Source organism: Lepidochelys olivacea (assembly GCF_965140295.1).
Source record: "Lepidochelys olivacea isolate rLepOli2 genome assembly, chromosome: 1".
In the NCBI taxonomy this organism is placed as follows: Eukaryota; Metazoa; Chordata; order Testudines; family Cheloniidae; genus Lepidochelys; species Lepidochelys olivacea.
In genome coordinates, this window is record NC_140411.1 from 49,016,424 (window position 1) to 49,041,390 (window position 24,967).

At 44.2% G+C, this 24,967-nt stretch overlaps 1 protein-coding gene across 1 annotated transcript in view; it reads left to right on the forward strand.

Annotated features, from left to right (window-relative positions):
* Positions 1 to 24,967, forward strand: part of LOC311521453 (cilia- and flagella-associated protein 337-like) — a 75,477-nt gene that overhangs the window by 20,878 nt on the left and 29,632 nt on the right. Inside the window, exons 4-12 of the mRNA XM_084629787.1 lie at positions 4,010 to 4,093; positions 4,660 to 4,725; positions 5,737 to 5,967; positions 7,004 to 7,086; positions 8,029 to 8,121; positions 11,223 to 11,268; positions 17,123 to 17,169; positions 18,751 to 18,868; positions 20,513 to 20,582. Coding sequence (XP_084485913.1) covers positions 4,010 to 4,093; positions 4,660 to 4,725; positions 5,737 to 5,967; positions 7,004 to 7,086; positions 8,029 to 8,121; positions 11,223 to 11,268; positions 17,123 to 17,169; positions 18,751 to 18,868; positions 20,513 to 20,582 — 838 coding nt within the window. The remainder of the gene's footprint in view (positions 1 to 4,009; positions 4,094 to 4,659; positions 4,726 to 5,736; positions 5,968 to 7,003; positions 7,087 to 8,028; positions 8,122 to 11,222; positions 11,269 to 17,122; positions 17,170 to 18,750; positions 18,869 to 20,512; positions 20,583 to 24,967) is intronic.

Genomic DNA, 24,967 nt, shown 5'->3' on the forward strand with positions numbered 1-24,967 from the left:
GGGGTGTGAGGTGCGGCAGGGGGATCAGGGCAGGGAGTTGGGGTACAGGAGGGCTGTGAGGTGCGGCAGGGGGTTCAGGGCAGGGAGTTGGGGTGCAGGAGGGGTGTGAGGTGCGGCAGGGGGTTCAGGGCAGGGAGTTGGGGTACAGGAGGGGTGTGAGGTGCGGCAGGGGGCTCAGGGCAGGGAGTTGGGGTACAGGAGGGGTGTGAGGTGCGGCAGGGGGCTCAGGGCAGGGGGTTGGGTGCGGCAGGGGGTTCAGGGGAGGGAGTTGGGGTGCAAGGTGCAGGCAATGAGGTTAGGGCAGGGAGTTGGGGGGCAGGGTGAAGGAGGGGTTCGGGCTCCAGGCTCTGTCCCGGCGCCCCGTTCCTAAAGCGGCTCAGGGGTGGCAGCGACGCGCACCGGGGCCGGGGCAGGCTCCCTTGTGGCCGGCCCTGTGTCCCTGCGTGGTCCCTGGGCTCCACATGCTGCCCGTGCCACGCCTCCAGGGACCTCCCCTCTAGCTCCCACTGGCCGCGGTTCCCCATTCCCGGCCAATGGGAACTGCGGTGCCTGGAGGCAAGGGCAATGCATGGAGCCCTCTGCCCCCGCCCCCGGGGCCACAGGGACATGCCGGCTGCTTCTGACGGTGACACAGGGCCTGGGGCACCATGGGGGGCAATCCTGCGGGCCGGATCCAAAGCTCTGAGGGGCTGGATCCAGCCCGCAGGTTGTAGTTTGCCCACCCCTGCTTTAGAGGAAGTTTGATAAGTTGAGCAGTGCAGTCATCAGTTCTGGAAATACAATGACTCCTCCCATCTGGTTGAATTCAAGCCCTAGAAATAGCACTGAGAGGCATTAATATATGGTCTGAAATGAGCCAAACTCAATGCTCAGGCTCAAACCGACACTTACTTGCACTTCTAGCCAACCATGTCCTACTCACTCAGAGCGCCTGTGCTCCCACAGGGGGTCAGCGGAAGGGAGGGAGGGGAAAATGAAACAGGGCTACATGGCTGGAGGGAGAAACAAACAGGGGTGACCCAGAAGAGAGAAGAGGGGCCAGTGAGAGAGAAATGAGAAGGTGGGGGGGAGGGCCCAATCCAACTGAAGTCCATGGGAGCTGTTCCGAGGTCTTTTATGTGGATTGGTGCCCTGCAGGGAGGGAGAGGCAGAGAGGAAATAGGGAAACAGGATGGGGAGTGAGATGAGATGGGGGACTAGGGAAGGAAAGAATGGGGAACAGTGATAGGAGAGAGACAGTAAAACAATAAAAGGGAGAAAAAGAGACAAAAGAGTTTAGTGCTAGGGAGGATGAAGGGAGAGATGGAAGGAAAGAATAAGAGAAGGAAAAATAAAAAGCGAGGAACAATTCACCACTTTCAGGTTAGACTCTATTCATACATTTTTTTCACAACAATTTAGAGCCTGGTGGGGAGTGGTGAGATTGGGGCCAATTGTAGCCTGGGCCTGAAGGGCATATTTTCAGATTGATGGTGGGGAAAGAGATGTATTTGCTCAGTTCATGGACCTGAACATCCTTGCAGGCTGGGTAGATGGGACACTGACCACTGTCCCAAACTGCCCCGTTGGGCATGGGGAGGATTGAACTTCCCTTTCCTCACTTGTGGAACGTGATCCAGAGACTGCCCCCAAACCTGGTGGGTCTGGGGAGGCCAGGGCTGCTCAGCCAGACATCCTGTGCCCCTTCCTTGGCCCTGGTAGCTTCGTCCAGCTCCCTGGCAGCATGACTTCATTGGACTCTCCTCTGTCTATGTCGGCCTCCGAGACCCAGGGATTATACCACAAAGGTGGTAGAGCTCTAAGATGTATTAACTTTTCCAGGATCCTTCCCTGGGACCAGATAGAGGAGGATTTACATGCTCCCTTCAGCCCACCCACTGATCCTCCCAGCTACCCTCTTTCTCCCTTTTTACCTCCCCGGTACAGACCAGAGAGGTCCCTGCTAGGTCTGGAGGAAGGCGGTTAAGCCACCCACTTCTGTATGGAACAGGTGGGCTGTGTTGGATCTATGGAATAACAGTCTGGCCTGATATATATTACAAACCCACAATATCCTATCGAGAAGTCTACCTTGACACCAGGTGTCCTGTGATAGGATGGACTGGACAAGCAGTAATATAGCATTTATAGCCATGCCAACCCTTGCTAACAGCAGACTGTTAGAAGGGTCAGACTAGAGGAGCATGCTGTTCCTTTTCATATAACGTTCCTGTTCTGTTTGTCTAACCTTGTGGTCTGTCTTAGGCTTCCTACTAGTCATAAAGGAACACGGTAAAAGGCTGATGATTGATGATGTTAGACTACTTTACAAGTACACTCGTTATTGTCCATTATATGCTCCATGACTTGCTGTAATACTCTTCTTGGATACCAAACATTTTGAATATTGTCTCAGGGCACGGCTACACTTGCAGATGTAGAGCGCTTTGAGTTAAACCAGCCTTCGGCGAGCACAGAAGGGAAAGCGCTGTAGTCTGTCCACACTGACAGCTTCAAGCGCACTGGCATGGCCACATTTGCGGCACTTGCAGTGGCATTGAGCGCGGTGCATTATGGGCAGCTATCCCAGCATGCAAGTGACTGCAACGTGCTTTTCAAATTGGGGTGGGGGTGGAGTGTGACAGGGAGTGTGTTGTGTGTATGTGGGGGGGAGAGACAGTGGGTTTTTGGGGGACTGAGAGCATGTCAGCATGCTGTCTTGTAAGTTCAGACAGCAGCAGACCCCCCCTTCCCCCTCCGCCTCTCTCTCTCACACACAGCATTCCACACTAATGGTTGCTTTGTCTCGGAGCAGGTAACCATGCCCGCTGTCAGAAACGGAGCTTTCAAAGGGCATATCCGCATTCCTACAGTGATTCAAAAACAATGAGAAGAGTGGCCACTTGACTTAAGGGGATTATGGGACGTTTCCAGAGGCTGATCAGAGCACAGTAATGCAACACCTTGTCCACATTGGTGCCACGGCACTCCAGTGGGAGCACAGCAAACGTTATTCCACTTGCCAAGGTGGAGTACCAGCAGCGCTGTACCTGCAGAGTCAGAGTGCTCTACGTGCCTTGCCAGTGTGGACGGGTAGTGAGCTCGTGTGCCCAGGGCTCCTTTATTGCGCTGTAACTCGCAAGTGTAGCCAAGCCTTCAGTGTTCCCATTTCCTTGAGTTGCTGGTACCCATGTATGAACTGAAAAGTGTTAATGGATGCTTTTGGGTACTTAGCACATATACCAAGCTGTGAAAATATTGATACCCACTAGCATCCACTGGTATTGTGCCCACTGTAAATCCTTTGCTTCCCAAATAAGGAAACTGGTAGATCCTGAATCTGGGTCCTTTGTGTGCTGGGGAGAGAGGGATCTTCTGGATATCCAGATAGATTAACACATTAAATCAATAAGTTAAATTAAAATATGGCTCATACACTTGAAACTATTTCCCTAATAGTTATAATTTTCTCTGCCAGCATTTCCCAAATTTAGCAAACTAAGCCTTTCTCAAAAAAGGCTACATTTATTAGAAGTTTGAAACTACCATCATTTTTTATGTATCCGAGTGCAAAACCAGTCTGAATGTTTTTTTGGCAAGGGTTTGGAGTTTATTTTTAATGAGTAGGATAAACAATATTATTATCACATTCAGGTAACTAAAAAATAGCTACACAGATTTTCTTGATATTATTAAAAAAAATTCGGGAGTAAGAAAGCATGAGAAATCTCAGTCTAAATGTTATAATTTAGAGCAATAGGCTGATACATGCGTATCTAAGCATCTATCTATGTTAATGCAAGCTAAGGCTATGATACCATGTTTTCTAGGCTAGCGTACTGTAAAAATTCAGGTGGCATCCCACAATATATAGTATAAGACTGTGACCAAGTTTTAAAGAGGAAATGGTCCTGAAGATTAGGTTCATGTTAAGGTACTCACATAACGATGCTCTTTTACAACAAGCAAATCAAAGGTAGTCCTTTTCAGTAGCTAACTGTGCTTTGCCTGTTGCTGCTTCTGCTTTCAGGAGTTAGAAAAGAATGGATGTAAATCACTAGATATGGAGAAATTCAAGCAGGTAGTGAAGAACTGTATGGCACCACATAGAACAGTAAGTGAGCAATTCTCTTAAAAAAGTTGTATAATAGAAAACCTTTTACGTTAAAGCCTAGCTCAGCTCTGGGCATAACCTTGAAATCTTGAATATATTTGATCCATGAGTTGTTGGATTGACTGGCTTCTTCCTGCAAACCCAAGAATGTTATACATCTGTACTAAAAGTTCAGAGCAAATGAGTGTTAAAGTTCCCATTCTGGACTTGAAACTGGGAGTTCTTCCGAGTAAACACTGCAGGATTGGACCCTTTAGGACAACTCTCTTAACAGATCTGAACAACATCTGGAACTTTTTCTTCTGTGTTCAGTCTTTGGATCTGAGGATTTGAAAAGTTTAGATAAAACACAACAAATTTGGAGTATTCCAATGTGATTCACATTTGGAAACAAGCTAGGAAATCAAATAGAATTTTTTTAAAAATTTAAATAATGTAGCATTTGCAAAACCCGTTGTCCCTAGCTGGGGAGAGATGCACTATGAAAACTTAAAATCTTTTGATTATTCTTCATATACTGTACTTGTAATATATAACAATACTTTTAATATGCCTTTTTCCCGTAGAGTGATGAACAAATAGAAAAACTTTTCATGAAAATAGACTGTGCTGCAACGGGAAGAATTCAGTGGGTGAGTGAGTGTATGTGTGGGTGGTGGTTGTTTCGGGGGCTTTTTGCAGTTCGTGGATCAAAACTTTGTCAGTAAGGAAAGTGTGTCAGAATTGCAGATCCACAACTTCTGGAGACATAACTCAAGTGGGACTAAATGTTTATTTTATTCAACCTTTTTAAATCAGTGGTGGAAATTTAATTCAAAGGGAAGGGGCAAAATGTATAATTATAGTTTACAGAATATTTTGGAAAGAGAGAGAGTATTAAAATGAGATTTATTGTTTCAAATTGAAAATATTCCCCAGCATGCATCATTTTATCCTACTTTAGAGTATGACCTAGGAAGGGGTCCAAGTCTCATGGTTGAATTTTGACTTAAGTAAGCAAGAAGTTAGGAATATTATTCTGGAATCCTTTTCCAATCAAACTTACATAAATTCACAGCTCCAGCATCTTGTCAATGCTCTCTTTGTTCTGTACAGCACTAAGCATGCAACTCGTGCTCCAAAAAATAAAGTACCTGCATCTCATGATATTAATATAGAATGTGACATTGTTTCTTCCAGCTAGAAATAATGACTAGGTAGCTGGCCAGTGAGGATTGCTGATATATTTTTTATCTTATAATAATAACAATATACTTGATAATTATTAATAAATATATTATTCGTATTATTATTATTATTATTATAAATAAAAAACTTGTAACCCTCAAGTTGTGAACTTAAGACATGGTTCAGCAAAGCATGTAAGGACAGGGGCCGTTGCTGGTCTGTGTAGCAGCATATTCCTATTGCATTTGCCTTTGTCCTCTCCCTCACATTCCTTCTATTTATTGCACCAACTTGTTCCATCTTGGTCATCTTAGATTACAATTTCATTGTGGCAGGTGCCTTGTTTTTCTGTATGTTTGTAAAATGCCTAGCACAAAAGGCCCCCAACTCTCACTGGTGCCTCTAGGCACCACCATAGTAACATATTCGCTGTCTTTCTATTATAACTATGAATCACCAGCTCTTTTCTGTACTAGGATGAGTTCTGCACATACATGCAGCTAGAATATGCAGAACAAGACGTGTCATCTGCCCGATTAAAGGAGCTGACATTCTCGCTTCCTGCTGTGATAGTAGAACGCTCTCCTGGAGAGCCTGTCCTGCGCATTTGTTCTCTGTTTGACAACACCTTAGTAATGACTCAAGAAGATGGAGTTATTTCCTTCTGGTCTCCACAACTAAAGCTGAAACGAAGCAAGATGGTTTTTGTATGTGCATTTTATTTTCTCAGTAACTGCTCAGGTTTCATGGAAATGCTAGAACGCTTGATTTCATTGACAATTAAATTGTTTATTTTAAGTACAACATTGTAAATCATGATTGATTCTGCTATATTACCAGCACGATAGGGAACTGCTCTTAAAATATAAGTTTTTATTATGCTCCCTTGTTCTATGGTGATTTAAAGCAGAAATGATTCTTTACATGCTGTTCGGAATAAAAGTTTGTAATGGCTGAATTTGCAGAGGTCCTGAGCACCCTCCTGGCTTTTCCTGAGGTGACCTGGGAAAAGTACATGTTAAATGCAGTTGAATTTAACTGAAATTACACAAGCAAGGTGGAGAAGGATCATACATGTGGGGCTGGAAGGGACCTCAAGAAGTCATCAAGTAAGCTCCCTGAGCTGAGGCAGGAGCAAGTATACCTAGACCATCCCTCTTCTGGTGGTTCTGGAATACTCCACAACCCTGCCCACAGGATAATAAATGGTAATAACATCACCAGAACAAACTTGTATTTGCTGAGCGTGTGATGCTGTTCACGAGTAACTTCTCAGAGGTATTAACCTTTTTTGAGTGCTGTAGGTCCTGATCCAGTGACAATGGCTATCAACTCTACCAGGGTTCAGTGGGACTTGAGTGCTCAGCACCCTGCAGGGTTGGACCTGTATATAATAATTTGACACCATATAACGTTTTGAGATTTGCTTCTGGGCTATATCCTGTAGGCAGCAGCTTTGTGTGTAAGAAATGGTTCCACTCAGAGGGACTTGGGAAATGAAACGAACTAAGGGCTGATCCCAAGAGATGCTGAGTGCCTCTTAATTCCCATTATATTCAGTGGGAAGTGTCCTGTGCTTTGCAGGATCTGGCTATAAAGGACATATACTCTTCCTAGTTAACCCATGCAACCCCCTTTCAGTGCGTTTGCAACAGTGTCACCAAGAACAGATTCAGCCCTCATCTGTGGTGTCTTGTCTTTTCATATGATGTAGGGATGACAACTAGCTCTCTCACTTTTTAGGAAAAATCTGTCAACAAAAAATCTAAGTGGGCGACAGATTTCACTGTTATGACACATTACAACAAACTCATCCTGGGAACTGGGTAAGTGCTGTTCTTTACCAGAATCAGAACTAAAATTGAATGTGGTATTATCAGCACTAATTATCTCTGGGGGCTGGGAACTTGCAGAATAACGCTACGTAAGTGAAACAGTTGGTGATGTGAGTTCCAAAAATGCTGTCACAGCTGGTGTTCTTGTGGACAGCCTCATGGTGGCTGAACTGCCCTCTCACACCCACAGAGAGTCTTTCCAGGTCAGTGTAGAGTGAGATTGGGAATGCAGAATAGGGAAGCGTGTGCTGACCATATTGTCATTAATTAATTCATTTATTAGGTTATTAATAATCATAACATAAAGCTGTGTATGCCCCTTTAAAGACATAAAACCTGTTCCTTGTCCTGAAGTGCCTGAATCTAAGTTATTGTACCAGCCCACACCCCCAGACCCTTAAATACCAGGTTCAGGATTTAATCCAGCCCAAACTGGTAATGAAATGACAAAAAAGTTATTCCTATCTGATGGCTGCTCAGTGGCCTATGTGCAATGAGATTGGTGATCTCAATCCAAATTCCTATGAAAGGATGCCCCTACCTGAAAAATCACCACCACAGATTTCAAGCTTGTTACAGTCCTCTGCTAAGAGGCCAAGGATGGAGTGAACATGGAGATTGGTCCCTTAGAGGAGGTCTCTCAGGGTCAGGGATTAGGGCTTGGCTACACTTGCGAGTTAGAGCGCATTAAAGCAGCCCCTGGTGCCCTAGCTCACTCCCTGTCCACACTGGCAAGGTAGGTAGAGCACTCTGACTCTGAAGATTTCAATCTCCAGGACTGCTAGATAAACAACATCCTTAAATTAACTACACTTCACACCCATTAAAAAATATAATTTAAAAGACAAACTGTTTAAAAGAAAAGATTAACAGTGCCTCAAAGGGATGACTGAAATCTGCTGCTCATTTAAAATCTGTCTTGTTTTCTGACAGGGATCGTGAAATCCAGTTGTATGAGATGTCCAACTTCGAACCATACTGCCAGATCAGTGGTTTGGAAGCAATCCCTTTAAAACTTGACTATTGGTAAGCAATGTTCTATGTTCATGTTGTCAGTCCCAGGTCAACAGTATTTCATTGCACACTTTTAGACACAAGGTATTTATTTGTGATATCTGTCTGGTCTTGGTATCATCTCAGTGTTCAGTTTTTCTGTTTGTGTGGTATCTTGTGCTATTTCTTTTCAACATCCTGTCAGACATACAGTGTTTTGTTGTCAGTTCATCATTTTATCCCTATAGATGATGATCAGAGTTTTACTTTTCTACTTCAATTTGTACATTTTGGCTCTTATTAAGCAAGATAGTGGGACACTCATATGCTTAAAGTTAGGCAAGTGCTAAAGTACAGTGGTGCATCAGGGCTGTAACGGGAAGTGAATATCAGTCTTTGTAATGTGCATGTTGAAAAGCTATCACCAAAATATTGTGCACGGATAAATATGCAATGAGGGTGGGAGGTAGGAGATTACTCTGACTGGATATTGTGGTAGAAGTTGAGTAGTGTGGATGAAATGACCTCAGTGCTTCCTCGTGAAGTTCTATAGTAGTTACCGCGTATTGGAGATCATTAAGCAACTGGAAAGCCTCATTTTATTTCCTATAAAAACGTGTTTATTTCTCTTTGTTTCAAAATCTTACCAAAACACGCATCTGTCTCATGTTCATGTACACAGAATTCCTATGCAACCTTGGGCAAATTACCTGAGGTAGAATTTCAAAAGTACTGTAGTGATTTACGAGTCAGTCCATGGGGGCGGGGGGCACGGGGCGGTGGCGGTCCAGAGGTGCCACGGGTGCTGGGGAAGGTGGCCCGGGGGACTCCGCTGTTGCTGGGGCGGGAGGTTGTCAGGGCTATCGGGCTCCCTACCCAGCTCCATGTCTCTGCAGCTCCTAGGCGGTGGAGGAGTCAGGGGGCTCGGCACACTGCTCCTGCCACAAGCGCCAGCTGCCACAGCTCCCACTGGCCAGGAACTGCAGCCAATGGGAGCTGCGGGGGCAAGGCCTGCAGGCATGAGCAGTGTGCGGTGCAGAGCCCCCCTCATTCTCCCCCCCGACCCCTTCGCCACCCAGGAGCTGCAGTGCTGTGGAAGGTGGGGAGCCCCCCACTCTGAGGTAAGCTCCCCCTTGCCCCTAGCCCCCTCCCACACACCCAAACTGCTGCTGCTGGCCCAGGGGCTGCCCAAGTCGGGCAGCCCTTGGGCCAGCACCAGCAGCTGCAGAAGTCACTGAGGTCACAAAAAGTCACGGAATCCGTGACTTCTGTGACCTCCGTGACAGACTCGCAGCCTAACTCATAGGTCATGTTTTCTAGACCTGTAATCATTTATGTTGCTCTCCTCTGGACTTTCTCCAATTTGTCCACATCTTTCCTGAAATGTGGCACCCAGAACTGGGCACAGTACTCCAGTTGAGGCCTAATCAGCGTGGAGTAGAACGGAAGAATTACTTCTCATGTTTTGCATACAATCCTCCTGCTAATACATCCCAGAATGATGTTTGCTTTTTTTTTTTTTTTTTTTTTTTTTGCAGTAGTGTTGACTCTTGACTCTCATTTAGCTTGTGATCCACTGTGACTCCCAGATCCCTTTCTGCAGTGTTCCTTCCTTGGCAGTCATTTCCCATTTTGTATATGTGCAACTGATTGTTCCTTCCTAAGTAGAATACTTTGCATTTGTCCTTATTGAATTTCATCCTACTTACTTCAGACCATTTCTCTAGTTTGTCCAGATCATTTTGAATTTTAATCCTATCCCCCAAAGTATTTGCAACCCCTCCAAGCTTGATATCAACCACAGACCTCGTAAGTGTACTCTCTGTGTGATTTTCTAAATCATTGATGAAGATATTGAACAGAACTGGACATGTTGAGCCACTGTTTTTCTTCACTTAAAAAAAATCTCCCTGTGCACAGTCTGTGTTCTAGTTTATGGCATTAAACTCTGCATTTATGACATTAAATTCTGCATTACATTCCTGGTGCCAAATGCAACATGGAGTAAATGGGTCCCTGAATATGTCAAGGCCAAATTGAGCAGGGACATGAATGAGGGAGTGGCTTACACTTTGTGTCAAAGTAGTGAAGTAATTTTCACCAATTTGTCATTCTGTGGATGTGCAAAAACAGGGGTAACATAGAGAAGTATTCTATTTGTGTTCTCCTTCATCACTACCTCTATCTCTCTCATCACTGTAGTATCAGAGTGCCTTCTGGTAGTGCATAAACAACACAACTAACATCTGTCATGTGTGGTTTGTTCTCTCTCTGTGTGTTCATGGCAGAGAAAAGAAGCCAAAGATGTGTACCTTTCACTTGGAGCAGAAGGTAGTGAGGTTTGTGGTGGCCCTCAGTTCCTAGGGGAATTCATTATGCAGTGTTGGATCAGCCTCTAATAAGTTCTTGTCTCCTGCACAGACGAGCTTCACCTTTGTGACAGAAAATTCCATTATGCCTGAGGAGCAGAATTATTGATCATTGTCTTCATCACAGAGCTTTATGTGATCATTGTCTTCATCACAGAGCTTTATGTGATTTTTAGGTATCCTAGGCCATTGGGTTATCAGGAATTTCTGTCGCATGCATATTGCTCGCTGGTTTGATGATGTTCGTTGTGGTTTCACACTTAACAGGATAGGCTGCGTGAATGTCGTCATATTCCAACCTGTTATCAGCAATATGTAAGATAAAGCAGCCCTCTCTCTCCATTAACATTTACTTGCAGTTTGCACCATCCACAACACTGGTGGGGACCAAATTTGTTCCTGGTGTAAGTAGATAGACCTCCCATTGAGTTAAGGAGAACATTTATCCTTATACCAGGCCTGAATTTAGTCTTCACAGAATGCTACACCTGTGAACAGCGGCGGATTAGAGGTTTGTGGGGCCCTGGGCCAGAACAAGGTGGGGAGGAGTGCTAGAGCAGAGCAGGTTGGGGTGCCCACTTTTCTGGGGTCCCCCCAGTTGGCTGGGGCACCTGGGCCCCGTTGGTCCAGTGGCTAATCCACCACTGGCTGTGAACATGGCATTTGTTTTGTCTAATGTATGTTTCACTCAGTCCGACTTTTATTTCTTTTAAACTGAAGTGTTTTGACTAGATTGCACTTATCCTTTTTTCCATCTTTTTTTAGTTGCACTGATCCTGATGAGTGCATGATTCTATATGGTGATGACCAGGTAGATTTTTTTGGTGTGTTTTTTAAAACAACAACAAAACAGTGGTTGATATAAGTAGGGCCCGTCATTTATTTAATTTTTCCAGGGAATTATCAGTGTTTATTACTACAACAAAAACAGGTGAAAATTGGTGGAAAAAACTATTAATAATTTTTCTGGATAAATATTGGGGTTTATTTTGGTGGATGGAAGGACAGGGGGAAAAGTATTCAGTAAATTAACGCTTTGATGAACGGAATTCAATGTGGCTTGCTGCGGAACTAAAACAGAACTTAAATACAATGCCACCTTTGACTTTAAGAAAACAATATATCTCTAATCCCCAAATAAAACTTTTCATTTGAATAAACAGTTTACGTTGTAGACTTAGACCCATTAGCCTATAAATATTTAAATTTAATAATTGGGCCACACCATTTGCAGTGCATACACTCAACTTCATCCTTTTCTCCTGTTTTTGTTTTTTTAAAACTTTCAAACACTTCCTGTGTTCTGAAAAAAGAAAAGGAGTCCTTGTGGCACCTTAGAGACTAACCAATTTATTTGAGCATAAGCTTTCGTGAGCTACAGCTCACTTCATCGGATGCATACTGTGGAAAGTGTAGAAGATCTTTTTATACACACAAAGCATGAAAAAATACCTCCCCCCACCACACTCTCCTGCTGGTAATAGCTTATCTAAAGTGATCACTCTCCGTACAATGTGTATGATAATCAAGGTGGGCCATTTCCAGCACAAATCCAGGGTTTAACAAGAACGTCTGAGGAGGGGCGGGGGGGTAGGAAAAAACAAGGGGATATAGGTTACCTTGCATAATGACTTAGCCACTCCCAGTCTCTATTCAAGCCTAAGTTAATTGTATCCAATTTGCAAATGAATTCCAATTCAGCAGTCTCTCGCTGGAGTCTGGTTTTGAAGTTTTTTTGTTGTAATATCGCAACTTTCATGTCTGTAATCGCGTGACCAGAGAGATTGAAGTGTTCTCCGACTGGTTTATGAATGTTATAATTCTTGACATCTGATTTGTGTCCATTTATTCTTTTACGTAGAGACTGTCCAGTTTGACCAATGTACATAGAATCATAGAATATCAGGGTTGGAAGGGACCTCAGGAGGTCATCTAGTCCAACCCCCTGCTCAAAGCAGGACCAATCCCCTATTAAATCATCCCAGCCAGGGCTTTGTCAAGCCTGACCTTAAAAACTTCTAAGGAAGGAGATTCTACCACCTCCCTAGGTAACGCATTCCAGTGTTTCACCACCCTCCTAGTGAAAAAGTTTTTCCTAATATCCAACCTAAACCTTCCCCACTGCAACTTGAGACCATTACTCCTTGTCCTGTCCTCTTCTACCACTGAGAATAGTCTAGAACCATCCTCTCTGGAACCACCTCTCAGGTAGTTGAAAGCAGCTATCAAATCCCCCCTCATTCTTCTCTTCTGCAGACTAAACAATCCCAGTTCCCTCAGCCTCTCCTCATAAGTCATGTGTTCCAGACCCCTAATCATTTTTGTTGCCCTTCGCTGGACTCTCTTCAATTTATCCACATCCTTCTTGTAGTGTGGGGCCCAAAACTGGACACAGTACTGAGGGGCATTGCTGGCACATGATGGCATATATCACACTGGTAGATGTGCCCGTGAACGAGCCTCTGATAGTGTGGCTGATGTTATTAGGCCCTGTGATGGTGTCCCCTGAATAGATATGTGGGCACAGCTGGCAACGGGCTTTGTTGCAAGGATAGGTTCCTGGGTTAGTGGTTCTGTTGTGTGGTGTGTGGTTGCTGGTGAGTATTTGCTTCAGGTTGGGGGGCTGTCTGTAGTCAAGGACTGGCCTGTCTCCCAAGATTTGTGAGAGTGTTGGGTCATCCTTCAGGATAGGTTGTAGATCCTTGATAATGCGTTGGAAGGGTTTTAGTTGGGGGCTGAAGGTGACGGCTAGTGGCGTTCTGTTATTTTCTTTGTTAGGCCTGTCCTGTAGTAGGTGACTTCTGGGAACTCTTCTGGCTCTATCAATCTGTTTCTTCACTTCCGCAGGTGGGTATTGTAGTTGTAAGAATGCTTGATAGAGATCTTGTAGGTGTTTGTCTCTGTCTGAGGGGTTGGAGCAAATGCGATTGTATCGCAGAGCTTGGCTGTAGACAATGGATCATGTGGTGTGGTCAGGATGAAAGCTGGAGGCATGTAGGTAGGAATAGCGGTCAGTAGGTTTCCGGTATAGGGTGGTGTTTATGTGACCATTGTTTATTAGCACTGTAGTGTCCAGGAAGTGGATCTCTTCTGTGGACTGGACCAGGCTGAGGTTGATGGTGGGATGGAAATTGTTGAAATCATGGTGGAATTCCTCAAGGGCTTCTTTTCCATGGGTCCAGATGATGAAGATGTCATCAATATAGCGCAAGTAGAGTAGGGGCGTTAGGGGACGAGAGCTGAGGAAGCGTTGTTCTAAGTCAGCCATAAAAATGTTGGCATACTGTGGGGCCATGCGGGTACCCATAGCAATGCCGCTGATTTGAAGGTATACATTGTCCCCAAATGTAAAGTAGTTATGGGTAAGGACAAAGTCACAAAGTTCAGCCACCAGGTTAGCCGTTACATTATCGGGGATAGTGTTCTTGATGGCTTGTAGTCCGTCTTTGTGTGGAATGTTGGTGTAGAGGGCTTCTACATCCATAGTGGCTAGGATGGTGTTATCAGGAAGATCACCGATGGATTGTAGTTTCCTCAGGAAGTCAGTGGTGTCTCAAAGGTAGCTGGGAGTGCTGGTAGCGTAGGGCCTGAGGAGGCAGTCTACATAGCCAGACAGTCCTGCTGTCAGGGTGCCAATGCCTGAGATGATGGGGCTATGGATGTAGAAAACCTCTACACCCACATTCCACACACAGATGGACTACAAGCCATCAAGAACACTATGCCCAATAATGTCACGGCTAACCTGGTGGCTGAACTTTGTGACTTTGTCCTTACCCATAACTATTTTACATTTGGGGACAATGTATACCTTCAGATCAGCGGCACTGCTATGGGTACCCGCATGGCCCCACAGTATGCCAACATTTTTATGGCTGACTTAGAACAACGCTTCCTCAGCTCTCGTCCCCTAACGCCCCTACTCTACTTGTGCTATATTGCTGACATCTTCATCATCTGGACCCATGGAAAAGAAGCCCTTGAGGAATTCTACCATGATTTCAACAATTTCCACCCCACCACCAACCTCAGCCTGGTCCAGTCCACAGAAGAGATCCACTTCCTGGACACTACAGTGCTAATAAACGATGGTCACATAAACACCACCCTATACCGGAAACCTACTGACCGCTATTCCTACCTACATGCCTCCAGCTTTCACCCTGACTACACCACACGATCCATTGTCTACAGCCAAGCTCTGCGATACAACCTCATTTGCTCCAACCCCTCAGACAGAGACAAACACCTACAAGGTCTCTATCAAGCATTCTTACAACTACAATACCCACCTGCGGAAGGGAAGAAACATATTGATAGAGCCAGAAGAGTTCCCAGAAGTCACCTACTACAGGACAGGCCTAACAAAGAAAATAACAGAACGCCACTAGCCGTCACCTTCAGCCCCCAACTAAAACCCCTTCAATGCATTATCAAGGATCTACAACCTATCCTGAAGGATGACCCAACACTCTCACAAATCTTGGGAGACAGGCCAGTCCTTGCCTACAGACAGCCCCCCAACCTGAAGCAAATACTCACCAGCAACCACATACCACACAACAGAACCACTAACCCAGGAACCTATCCTTGCAACAAAGCCCGTTGCCAGCTGTGCCCACATATCTATTCAGGGGACACCATCACAGGGCCTAATAACATCAGCCACACTGTCAGAGGCTCGTTCACCTGCACATCCACCAATGTGATATATGCCATCATGTGCCAGCAATGCCCCTCTGCCATGTACATTGGCCAAACTGGATAGTCTCTACGTAAAAGAATAAATGGACACAAATCAGATGTCAAGAATTATAACATTCATAAACCAGTCGGAGAGCACTTCAATCTCTCTGGTCACGCGATTACAGACATGAAAGTTGCGATATTACAACAAAAAAACTTCAAAACCAGACTCCAGCGAGAGACTGTTGAATTGGAATTCATTTGCAAATTGGATACAATTAACTTAGGCTTCAATAGAGACTGGGAGTGGCTAAGTCATTATGCAAGGTAACCTATTTCCCATTGTTTTTTCCTACCCCCCGCCGCATCCTCAGATGTTCTTGTTAAACCCTGGATTTGTGCTGGAAATGGCCCACCTTGATTATCATACACATTGTAAGGAGAGTGATCACTTTAGATAAGCTATCACCAGCAGGAGAGTGGGGTGGAGGGAGGTATTTTTTTCATGCTTTGTGTGTATAAAAAGATCTTCTACACTTTCCACAGTATGCATCCGAAGAAGTGAGCTGTAGCTCACGAAAGCTTATGCTCAAATAAATTGGTTAGTCTCTAAGGTGCCACAAGTACTCCTTTTCTTTTTGCGAATACAGACTAACACGGCTGTTACTCTGAAACCTGTGTTCTGAAACATATTCTGATACAGATTTTCGTTTTCTTTCCATTTTAGTGTGTCAGATCTTTAAACCGTTATCTGCGAATAGTTTGAAATGTGTACATGATGGGCGTGAGATTCATCAGTATGTTCAAATTTGCATGCACTTCAGAGCTTGCATGCGTGCCTGTTTTCTTTATTGTTTTATCTTCTACACTAATACGTAGCCTTACTTCAACAGGCAGCTTTTGTATTAATGTATTAACAGACTAAGGTATTATCGTAATACATATATCTCATGCAATGTATTGTATTTTCCTAATAAAACAAGTTATTTTTTATATATTTGAATGATACAAAAGTAGAGAAAATCAGAAAAAACGAATAATACTTTCTGTAAAACCTGGGATTTTTTTTGGTAAAAATTGGTTTAATCTGAAAACAAAGGGGCTTAAATATAAGCCATGAACTCACGGGGCATCCCTTAGATCTTTGGGTAATCAGGGACCTGTCCTAGAAGTGTCTCCTGGCCAGTCTCCCTGATTATCCAATGGATGGGGTGTGTAAGGTACACCTTTTATACAGTAGGTTGCAGGACTGCTACTTGTAGGTCAGGCTTCTGTACCAGATACAGACTGACTACAGAGCTTCCTTCCCAGAGAGATATACCAGAGGTGTTCACTGTAAGATCCTTTAAAGCACTTCCTGGCTCTAGCTGTGACCAGCTCAGATAAAGTATGGCACCCCCTTGTGGCTGAAGCCCCCATATCAGAACCTCCCCCTCTCCCTAGTGCATCCTGCTTGCCGGAAGGCCCCACCAATCAACACATCGCCCTCCTTCCCCGCGCCTCCCGCCCACTGCAATCAGCTGTTTCACGGCATGCGGGAGGCTCTGGGCGGGAGGGGGAAGAAGCGAGGATGCGGTGTGCTTGGGGGAGGGGGCGGAACGGGATGGGAAGAGGCAGGTGGGGTGGAGTGGGGGAGGAGTCTCGGGCAGAGCTGGGGGTCGAGCACCCCCCGGCACATTGGAAAGTCGGCGCCTGTGTCCATATAGTTGCTGTTGGTGCATGGGATGAGGTATACCACATGTTGTGATAGGACCCAGGGATCCTGGAAGCTTGTGTCTCTCAAACAAAAGTTGGTCCAATAAAGGATATTACCTCACCCACCTTGTCTATACAACATTAATTATCCATCTGCTAAATATAGTCCAGAAATTCTTATTCTGGTAAATCTCCTCCCACTTACTTCAGGGACTGAATAAGAACTACAGGATTTGGCCCTATCCGTTTAGATTTTTATAACAACTTTTTTTTTCTCTTTTCAGGGGTGTGTGAATATCTTGCTTTTGTCTTCTGTGGGGGAGCTCCTACGGTAAGGACTTTACATTGTAGATGTAATTTTAAAAACTGACAAAACTTCCCCCCCCCAGTCAGAGGTTTCTGCGCGCCCTGTTGAGTAGGTTGCCCGGTGCTAGGGCAGGGTGCCTCTCCCTGACTCTGGCCCCAGGCAAGGATCAGGGCACTCTGAGTGCCATCCAGCCACTCTTCCAAATCATGCAGTGTTAACTTTGTTGACATTTAACTCAGATACCCAGTGATGAGGATGAACTATTTAATTCCTCATGGAGGAGAGGAAGAGTCACAGACTGCACAATTTACTGTGAGTGACCTCTCATTTTGCTGCCATAAGTGGGTGGCATTTAGGAGATGGCACTAATTATTTTTTGCCCAGAGTCATAAGGGAGCCAGGACCCAGGAGCCCAGTAGAGCCCATGGGCACATTCAAGCCATACTAAGGAGGAGCTCAGAAAGCCACAAGATCTACTCCAAGCAGTGTTTCATTTTGGCAATTCACATGGGCAGGGCTTGGAAGAGTATGGCTGCCTTTTTCCCTCCCCCAGTAAGACCCCTGCCCACTAGTGACTCCCAGCAAGTGGTCTGCCCTCCCCAATCCGCCAGGCCTCCCTGGATCCTTGCTAATATAGACTGTGGCGGGATGGTCACCCCGCCATGCCTCGAAGGGCTTAAAACAGCCTAAGAGAGGGCTGTAGCCGGAGGAAAGCTACGCTGATTGGCAGAAGTAGCCACAGGTGGGGCCACGCCCCAGTCAGGCCACAGCTGGCCCTATAAGAGGGCTGTTAGCCAGGAGCAGAGACAGCCACTTTCTCTAGCTACATGGAGAGAGAGGGACCTGGCTGCTTGGGAAGCTGAAGAGGGTACCTAAGGCAGAGCAGTGCTGGGGAAGGGCAGAGGGAGCTGGGGAGCTCCAGCCTAGCGGAGCTGCAGGCCGAGGTAAAGGCCCACAAAAGAGTAGTAAAGCTGCAGAGGAGCAGCCCAGACCTAAACAGCAGCAGCTGGTCTGATTCCCCCCTTGCCAATGATGAGTGGTACAGACTGCAGTCTGCCCCAGGGAGTGGGGGCTAGATGATGACTGAGAGTAGCCACTGAGGCAAGGGAGGGATTGGGGATTCCCTGGGAGAGGAGACCCAGACTGAGGGGGTATTGCCAGGGGGCAGAACCCTTATCTAGAAAGGCACCAAGGTCTGGGAGGGGCATGGGGCCAGTTGCAGGCAAGACACTGACTGGCAGAGGGCACTCCTGGCTGAAAAGAGCTAATTCCCTGGACAACCAGCAGGAGCCGCCACAGCGGTGAGTTGTCGCCCTGTCACATAGACCCAGGCAGATCCCTTGCTGGCTTCTCCAGCAGCTACTCTTCTTTCCTCAGCAGGGTGTCTGCTGGAGCAGCCTACAATCAGAAATTGCTGGGGCAACTTTTCAGTATCCCAAAAGGCAAGATAAATAGCTACAATCTTTTAAAATAACAACCTTGGGTTGGGAGTTTAATGCCAGAGAAATAGTCCAGATTTTAGGAGTGTGAGGAAATATTTGCTTCCTAGCACTTAAGGATGATGGCTGCTGTTTCTCTTCTCTTCTTTGTCCCTGGATTTTTCAGAACGTGGAAGAAACTGCCAAAAGCTGAAAACCTGCCTAGTGTTAGCATTGAGAATGCTGTTCTTTCTCCAAATGTGACTTACATTCGTTGGAAAGTGCATGGAGACTGGGTTACACAGGTAAAAGAACCAAAATCTTTCTCACTCCAAAATAAATAAAATAGAAAGTTTTCCACAAATGAAATTGTCATGGGAATAGGTAAATAAGGTTTCAGCCACAGCATCTAGTCAGTCTACAGAAAAAAACTCTTATTTGTCAATTAGAATAGCACTGTCAGCAGTATGATAGGAAGAACAGGAAAATGGCACAAACTGTCAAACTTGATAGAATGAGGGCTTGACAATAGAGAATAAGGCATGAAATTCAGATTGAAAGTTGTGAAGCCCAAATTCAACACCTGTTTAGTTTTCAGTTGGACTTCAGTAGTGCTAGCTTTTAAAGTTAGGCAAGTGCATAAACTCCTTGCTGGGGCCTGAATAAGGAGAGATCTGAGTTTGGGATTACTGCACCCCCAGGATCCAAAGTCAGAAGCTAAAGGAGAGTGGGCATGGAACTAAAGAAATGCTCTCTATCTCTTCTAGCCCTGACTGCAAGGTGTACAAACTTTGAAGTTGTCACTGCCCCTGGACTGACTGTTGCCCATTCTTGACCTTTCAACAGTGTCATTTTGGGGGATAAAAAGGAAGTATTTGATAGCTCTCTGAAGCTATTCTGAGTTTTGGAATGTTAAAGATAGTCCTAGTGGCATATTTATACATTGTCTCACTAGCTGATCTGATGAGATAAATAGAGCCCTGCAAATCTGTGGATATCCGCTTTTTATCCATGGACCATCTTTGCAGATTGTGAACTGGATGTGGATACAAATTTTGTATCTGCTCAGGGCACTAGAGATAAAATGTATTTATTATAGCACCATACATTTTTTTTAAAGCTATGCCCTCATATCTAGAAAGAATTTTAGCCCCATTGCACAGACCAAGCAACTGGGTCACTATTGCAGCCTTAGCACTGGAGTAACCTCTGCACAGCTTTACACCCCTTTCATATCTAGAGTAATGGCTTCCTCTTCCCCCAGCGTGCTTGTCATTGGATAAGTGTGGCTCAGACATCAGGTTCCCAAATCCTGAACCCTTGTGCAGCAGCACCACATTGGGCTAGATCCTGGAGGACCCTCCTTGACCTTGGAGGAAGGGTCAAGACTTGTTCTAAAATCAGCTTTATGGGTCGTGTTTTACGTTCTTGAAGGCCGATAACCAGTCTGGGGGTTACATGCCGTGGTACATGATGGGAGCTGAGTATTTTTTTTACTTTTCTAATGCTGCTGTTGCTGCTTTCTGCAAGCAGTGGGGGCCCCACCAAGCCGACTGTAGCTCAGATGAAGTAGCAGATTGTTTTCCATGTTCTGGTCCATCAGGGAAGAAGTAGGGAAGCCTCTGACTTCCGCAGAGAGTCCTGAAATGGAACTTAGAATCTGTATGTCATGCTTTTGGATACACAAAGGAGTGAGGTACACGCATTTTGCCCTTTTTACGTGAGAAAAACAGCAGGAACGTGCTGGAATAAGAGCCACTGTAATGCACCCACTCAACCCACCCTTAGGCAAACAACTTTAAATGTTCTTATTATTCATCCTGCCTTCAGAAAGAAAAACATTATAAGAACAGAAACAAATGAAATAATCCCAGCAGATTATATTCTCTTCTAATCTGTATTGTGTATCATTCATATATAACAGTAATCTCTTGTTCTGTTCCTTTTAGCTGCACTACTATGATTCCATTAAAGCAGTGATTTCTACCTCCAACCATGAACCTACAGCTTTAGTAATAGGTAACCATTTTACTCCTATTAAGGCCTCTAGGAATTTCTTTCAATTTAATGTTTCTCTGATTTACACTCCGTTCCATCTCCATGTCTGCAATCTTACTTTGCTGTCACCTAGTTGGCTTTATTTCTAGTAGTGCCACTGTGTGTAAGATTGTAATTGGTAATGGGAGAATCTCAAAGGGTTTTTCAGTCTTCTGATTTAGTTCAGCTAAACATCCTATCATTAGGAGGCTAGAATGACCTTCCACAAGGGCATATTGTGTCCTCAGAGCCAGCTGAGTCAGAAGTAAGGGAAATTTTTAAATGCCATCTGGGGCTGCATAGGAGACACACCAATCAGTGCATGTCCCAGCTGGCTTGGGCCCAATCCCTTTCCCTCACCAGCCCCACTCAGTTTGGGAGATGAACCAGCTGGCCATGGGCCTTCTGGCAGAAGGCAAGTCACAAGCCGCTTTCACTGCTGTATCCCTGCTCCCATGGATTTACAGTACCTCTGACAAGGGCCTGCATCAAGCCCAGTATGTTTGTCCAAACTATCTATTCTCTTGTTTCCATCACAATTATGTGGCTATTAGTGGAAACCTTACAAGAACAGGCTTTCTCCTGAGACTGCCAACTCTTTCATTCCTGTTCCAGGTGGATATACCATAAGACTAGTGTTTGCATGGTGTTTTACACACACTAATGTAGTGAGTAAAAACCTCCTTTTATCTACTGTATAAAAGCCAGTTGCTTGGGACAGGTTTACTACCCATCTCCTATTTCTCTGAAATATTTTCTAGTCCTTCTGATATTTTTATCATTGCTCGTTCAAGAACATTGCTCAACAGATAATTTGTACCCTCTGTGTGCAGGCTGTCACACTGTCTGGAGTGGCTCACGGCCATGAGTACCTACCTCAGGGCAGACTGTCAAAAGCAGGGCAGACACCCCAAACTGGTGGTATGTTCTATAATTAGATTTCACCAACCCAGTAAAAAAACATGAACTCCTGGATCACTGTAACTGTCTTACCATGGAGTCACAGACAGTCCCCTTAGACTCTCCAGTCTATCGTGTCACCCAGACAAGCTGGACTTAGTGATAAATGATTCCAAAAATCACACAATATTCTGATTGCTTCCTGTCCTGAGAAACCAGTCACTTATGCCAGATCAGTTGGTACCCTAGATCTTACACCAAGGCCTGTAGCCAATCCTGTAATAAACTATATACAAGTTTAAACAGGAAAAAGAAATTAGTTATTTACAAGTTAAAACAAGCAAACATATGAGTTATCATCTATGATTCTGAAACATGACAGAGATGTGGTAATATGTCAATTCAAAGTGTAACCTTTTTATTTTATTTAAAGTGAATTGAGTGATGCTGTATTATACCACCATGCATTCGGCACAGGTTGCTACAGTTTCAAACTCAACAGAGTGAAATTGCCTCTGATGCTTTTCTCAAATTTGGAGGCTCTAGAAACACATGGAGTCCAAGGATAATGACCACAGACACAGTCACAAGTACAACGTCTTATCTGTGCTACAAGTTTTATTAAAGCAATAAATAAAGATACAATTAGCCATGCATATAGAAATCCTACAAAAACCTATGCAATAATTATGGCTGTGGTCATACTCACATCCTCAGAGATATTCTAAGGTCCGAAGGACCTCTCAATAGATGATTGAGGAATAGTTCCTGTAGGGGTTTCCCGTGGGCTCATCCCTTAGATCTTCCCACTTTTACCCAACCCTGGGAACTCTTTTATATTGTAGTTCTGACCACACCTAACACTTTATGCACATGCATGAAGGTGTCAACCCTCTTCCTTATCTGTACTTCCACACCCCATGAATATTGGGGAGTTTGATTTTTCGCAGGTTTTTTGTAGTTCCTCTTATTCTCATTAGCATCTATGCATGACATGTATCCTGTGGTCCAGACAGACATTTAAAGACGTTACAATCAGGTGTCTACTGCCTTGGACAATGCATTTCAGTCTATTGCAATCCATTTTTCTGTGACATCACTATTTGGCACATCTTTGGCAGTAATCCTGTGACTTTATGGGCACAGAGTTATTCCTAGGTCACTCATTCATGTCCAGCATTCTTAAACCTATGTCCTAGTGTGGCTAAGCTAAAGACTTACAGGTCTCAGCCTGTAGGCCTTGTGTTCCAGCCATGCTTTACTTATACACCCACTACACACTTATCACACCTACATACTTATCAGTCCTATAATTCTATAATCCTACAATTTAAATCTGTTTATCATACATTAATTCTATATGAAATAGCATATAAATTGACCATAACATCACACAATATAAGGATAAATGGATGATAAAATGAACTAATTAGCTACAAAAGTGTCTTTCAGGGCAGACCCCCTGCTAACTCCTGGGGATCTCTGCCTCACTTTAGAGTCTCTGACCCTGTGAGTGCTCAAATAGCAGAGAGGACAAATTTTCTTATGCCCTGTTTTATCTTTTACATTTGGCTTTCCAGTCCATGTGAAAAGCTCCCTTGCACATAGCATTTCCAAGGTTTGATAGGGCCATTCACCAATCCCTTGTATTGTCATGTTTCTTAATGGCTCATTTAATCTTGATTCCTGTGCCTGGGCTCACAAGTTCAGAGCAAACATTTTTAAAGTTAAAAAGCAAAACTTATACAATTCCTTATAGTATGGTATACAGGCATTACAGGTGAGATTAATGTGTGCAGCAATTTACAAGCATTTCATAGAGTCTAAACACTAAATACATTCTTATAAGACTAATACCTATTTTGAACAAAACTAATATACTGTTGAGCTGTTTTGGTTTTCAGCTATGAGTTTGTCAGTTCTTAGGGCCTTGGCCAAAGCTGGCACTTGGTTTACCATTATCATGCAGGTTGTGAAGAACAATCTTATTTTACACAAGTTATACAGGAGAGTCTTGTTATGATGCAGAGTCCGCAGATTCATAGATTTGATTTTTTTTTTTTTGAAGCCAGAAGGGACCATTAGATCATCTAGTCTGACCTGCTGTATATCACAGGCCATTATATCCATTACTCATGTATTTAGCCCAATAAACAAAAGCAGGCTGTTTTACACAACGTAAAAGCAATTAATATAAAAATGTGTCTTTTGTTTGATGTTTTGGTATTTGAGTTGTGGCAACCAAAGAAGTTCCAAACTCTGCTGGAGAGGTGTTTCTTCAGGTTTGGGGAGTGGAACCAGCTTGGAACTATGTTCTTGTTTGTTCATGTTATGCTTTACATCATAGACTTGGTCTTGGGAGGGAGTGTGTGGTTCCTCTTAGGGCACTGAACTGCAAATGTGTAGGATGGAAACTGTCCATCAGTCAGGATGATAGCCATAGAAATAGATGACCCAGAAGTCATTTTGTATTTTTCAGCTATGTCTGGGAACCCTGAGAGCAAACGACAGATGTTCATGGTTATGGAATGAGTTAATAAAAAGATGTCCAAGCCAAGTGCTAACTGACAACAGTATGATTGTCATATTTCTTTGTCTCGGGGCTTATGGGGTTTTTCCCTCCCCCATTTATGTTGCCTCGCCTCAGTCAGTCCTTAAATAACCAATGCATGTGAAAAAGATTTGTACCTGGTTCACTTAAAAATTCAGATAATCTAATTTCTTCACATTGGGCCCATAGGCATAGGCAGTTCTGAGCACCCACAAATCTCATTGGGTAGGCAATGGGAGATGTGAGTGTTCACCTCTCAAGAGCCCTGATTCAGCAAAGCAGATAAGCACATGCAGAATTAGGACCAGAGTTAGGTTCCTCCAATCTGTTCCTACTCCTAGAAAAGTCAATAGCAGTACTCCAATTGACTTCAGGGGATATAGGAGCAGGCTCTTTTATTCAGTGCAAATAACTGAATGAAATGACTTCAATATACAAAGCAGTATTCATATACCACAAAGTAGTGTGATACAGCAAGTTTCTCCTTTATTTAAGCATCACAGAAAGCTGAAAATAGTGCTGAAAATAGTCCAAATTAATTCATGGTCCATACTTCCCTTAATTTTTCATCTTAAAATATCCAGTACTGTTACCTGGAACTCCACATATGATGAAATCAAATGAAAGTCCTTACATCTATTTCAATTTCTTAAGCGTCTCATTTGCTCTAGCCAAATGAGTAAAACATACTAAAACTACTCCCTTAAGCAAGCTTATAAAACCCCTACCTAATCTACCTAGCCCATGTAGATTTCAATTATTCCATTCTTTGCTTGTTGAGATCCCTTTCACACTTACTCCTAAGAGACTCGGAGGACAGGTTGACAAATATTTAGAATTGGTTTAGTGCATTGGGGGAGGGATAGCTCAGGGGTTGGAGCATTGGCCTGCTAAACCCAGGGTTGTGAGCTCGATC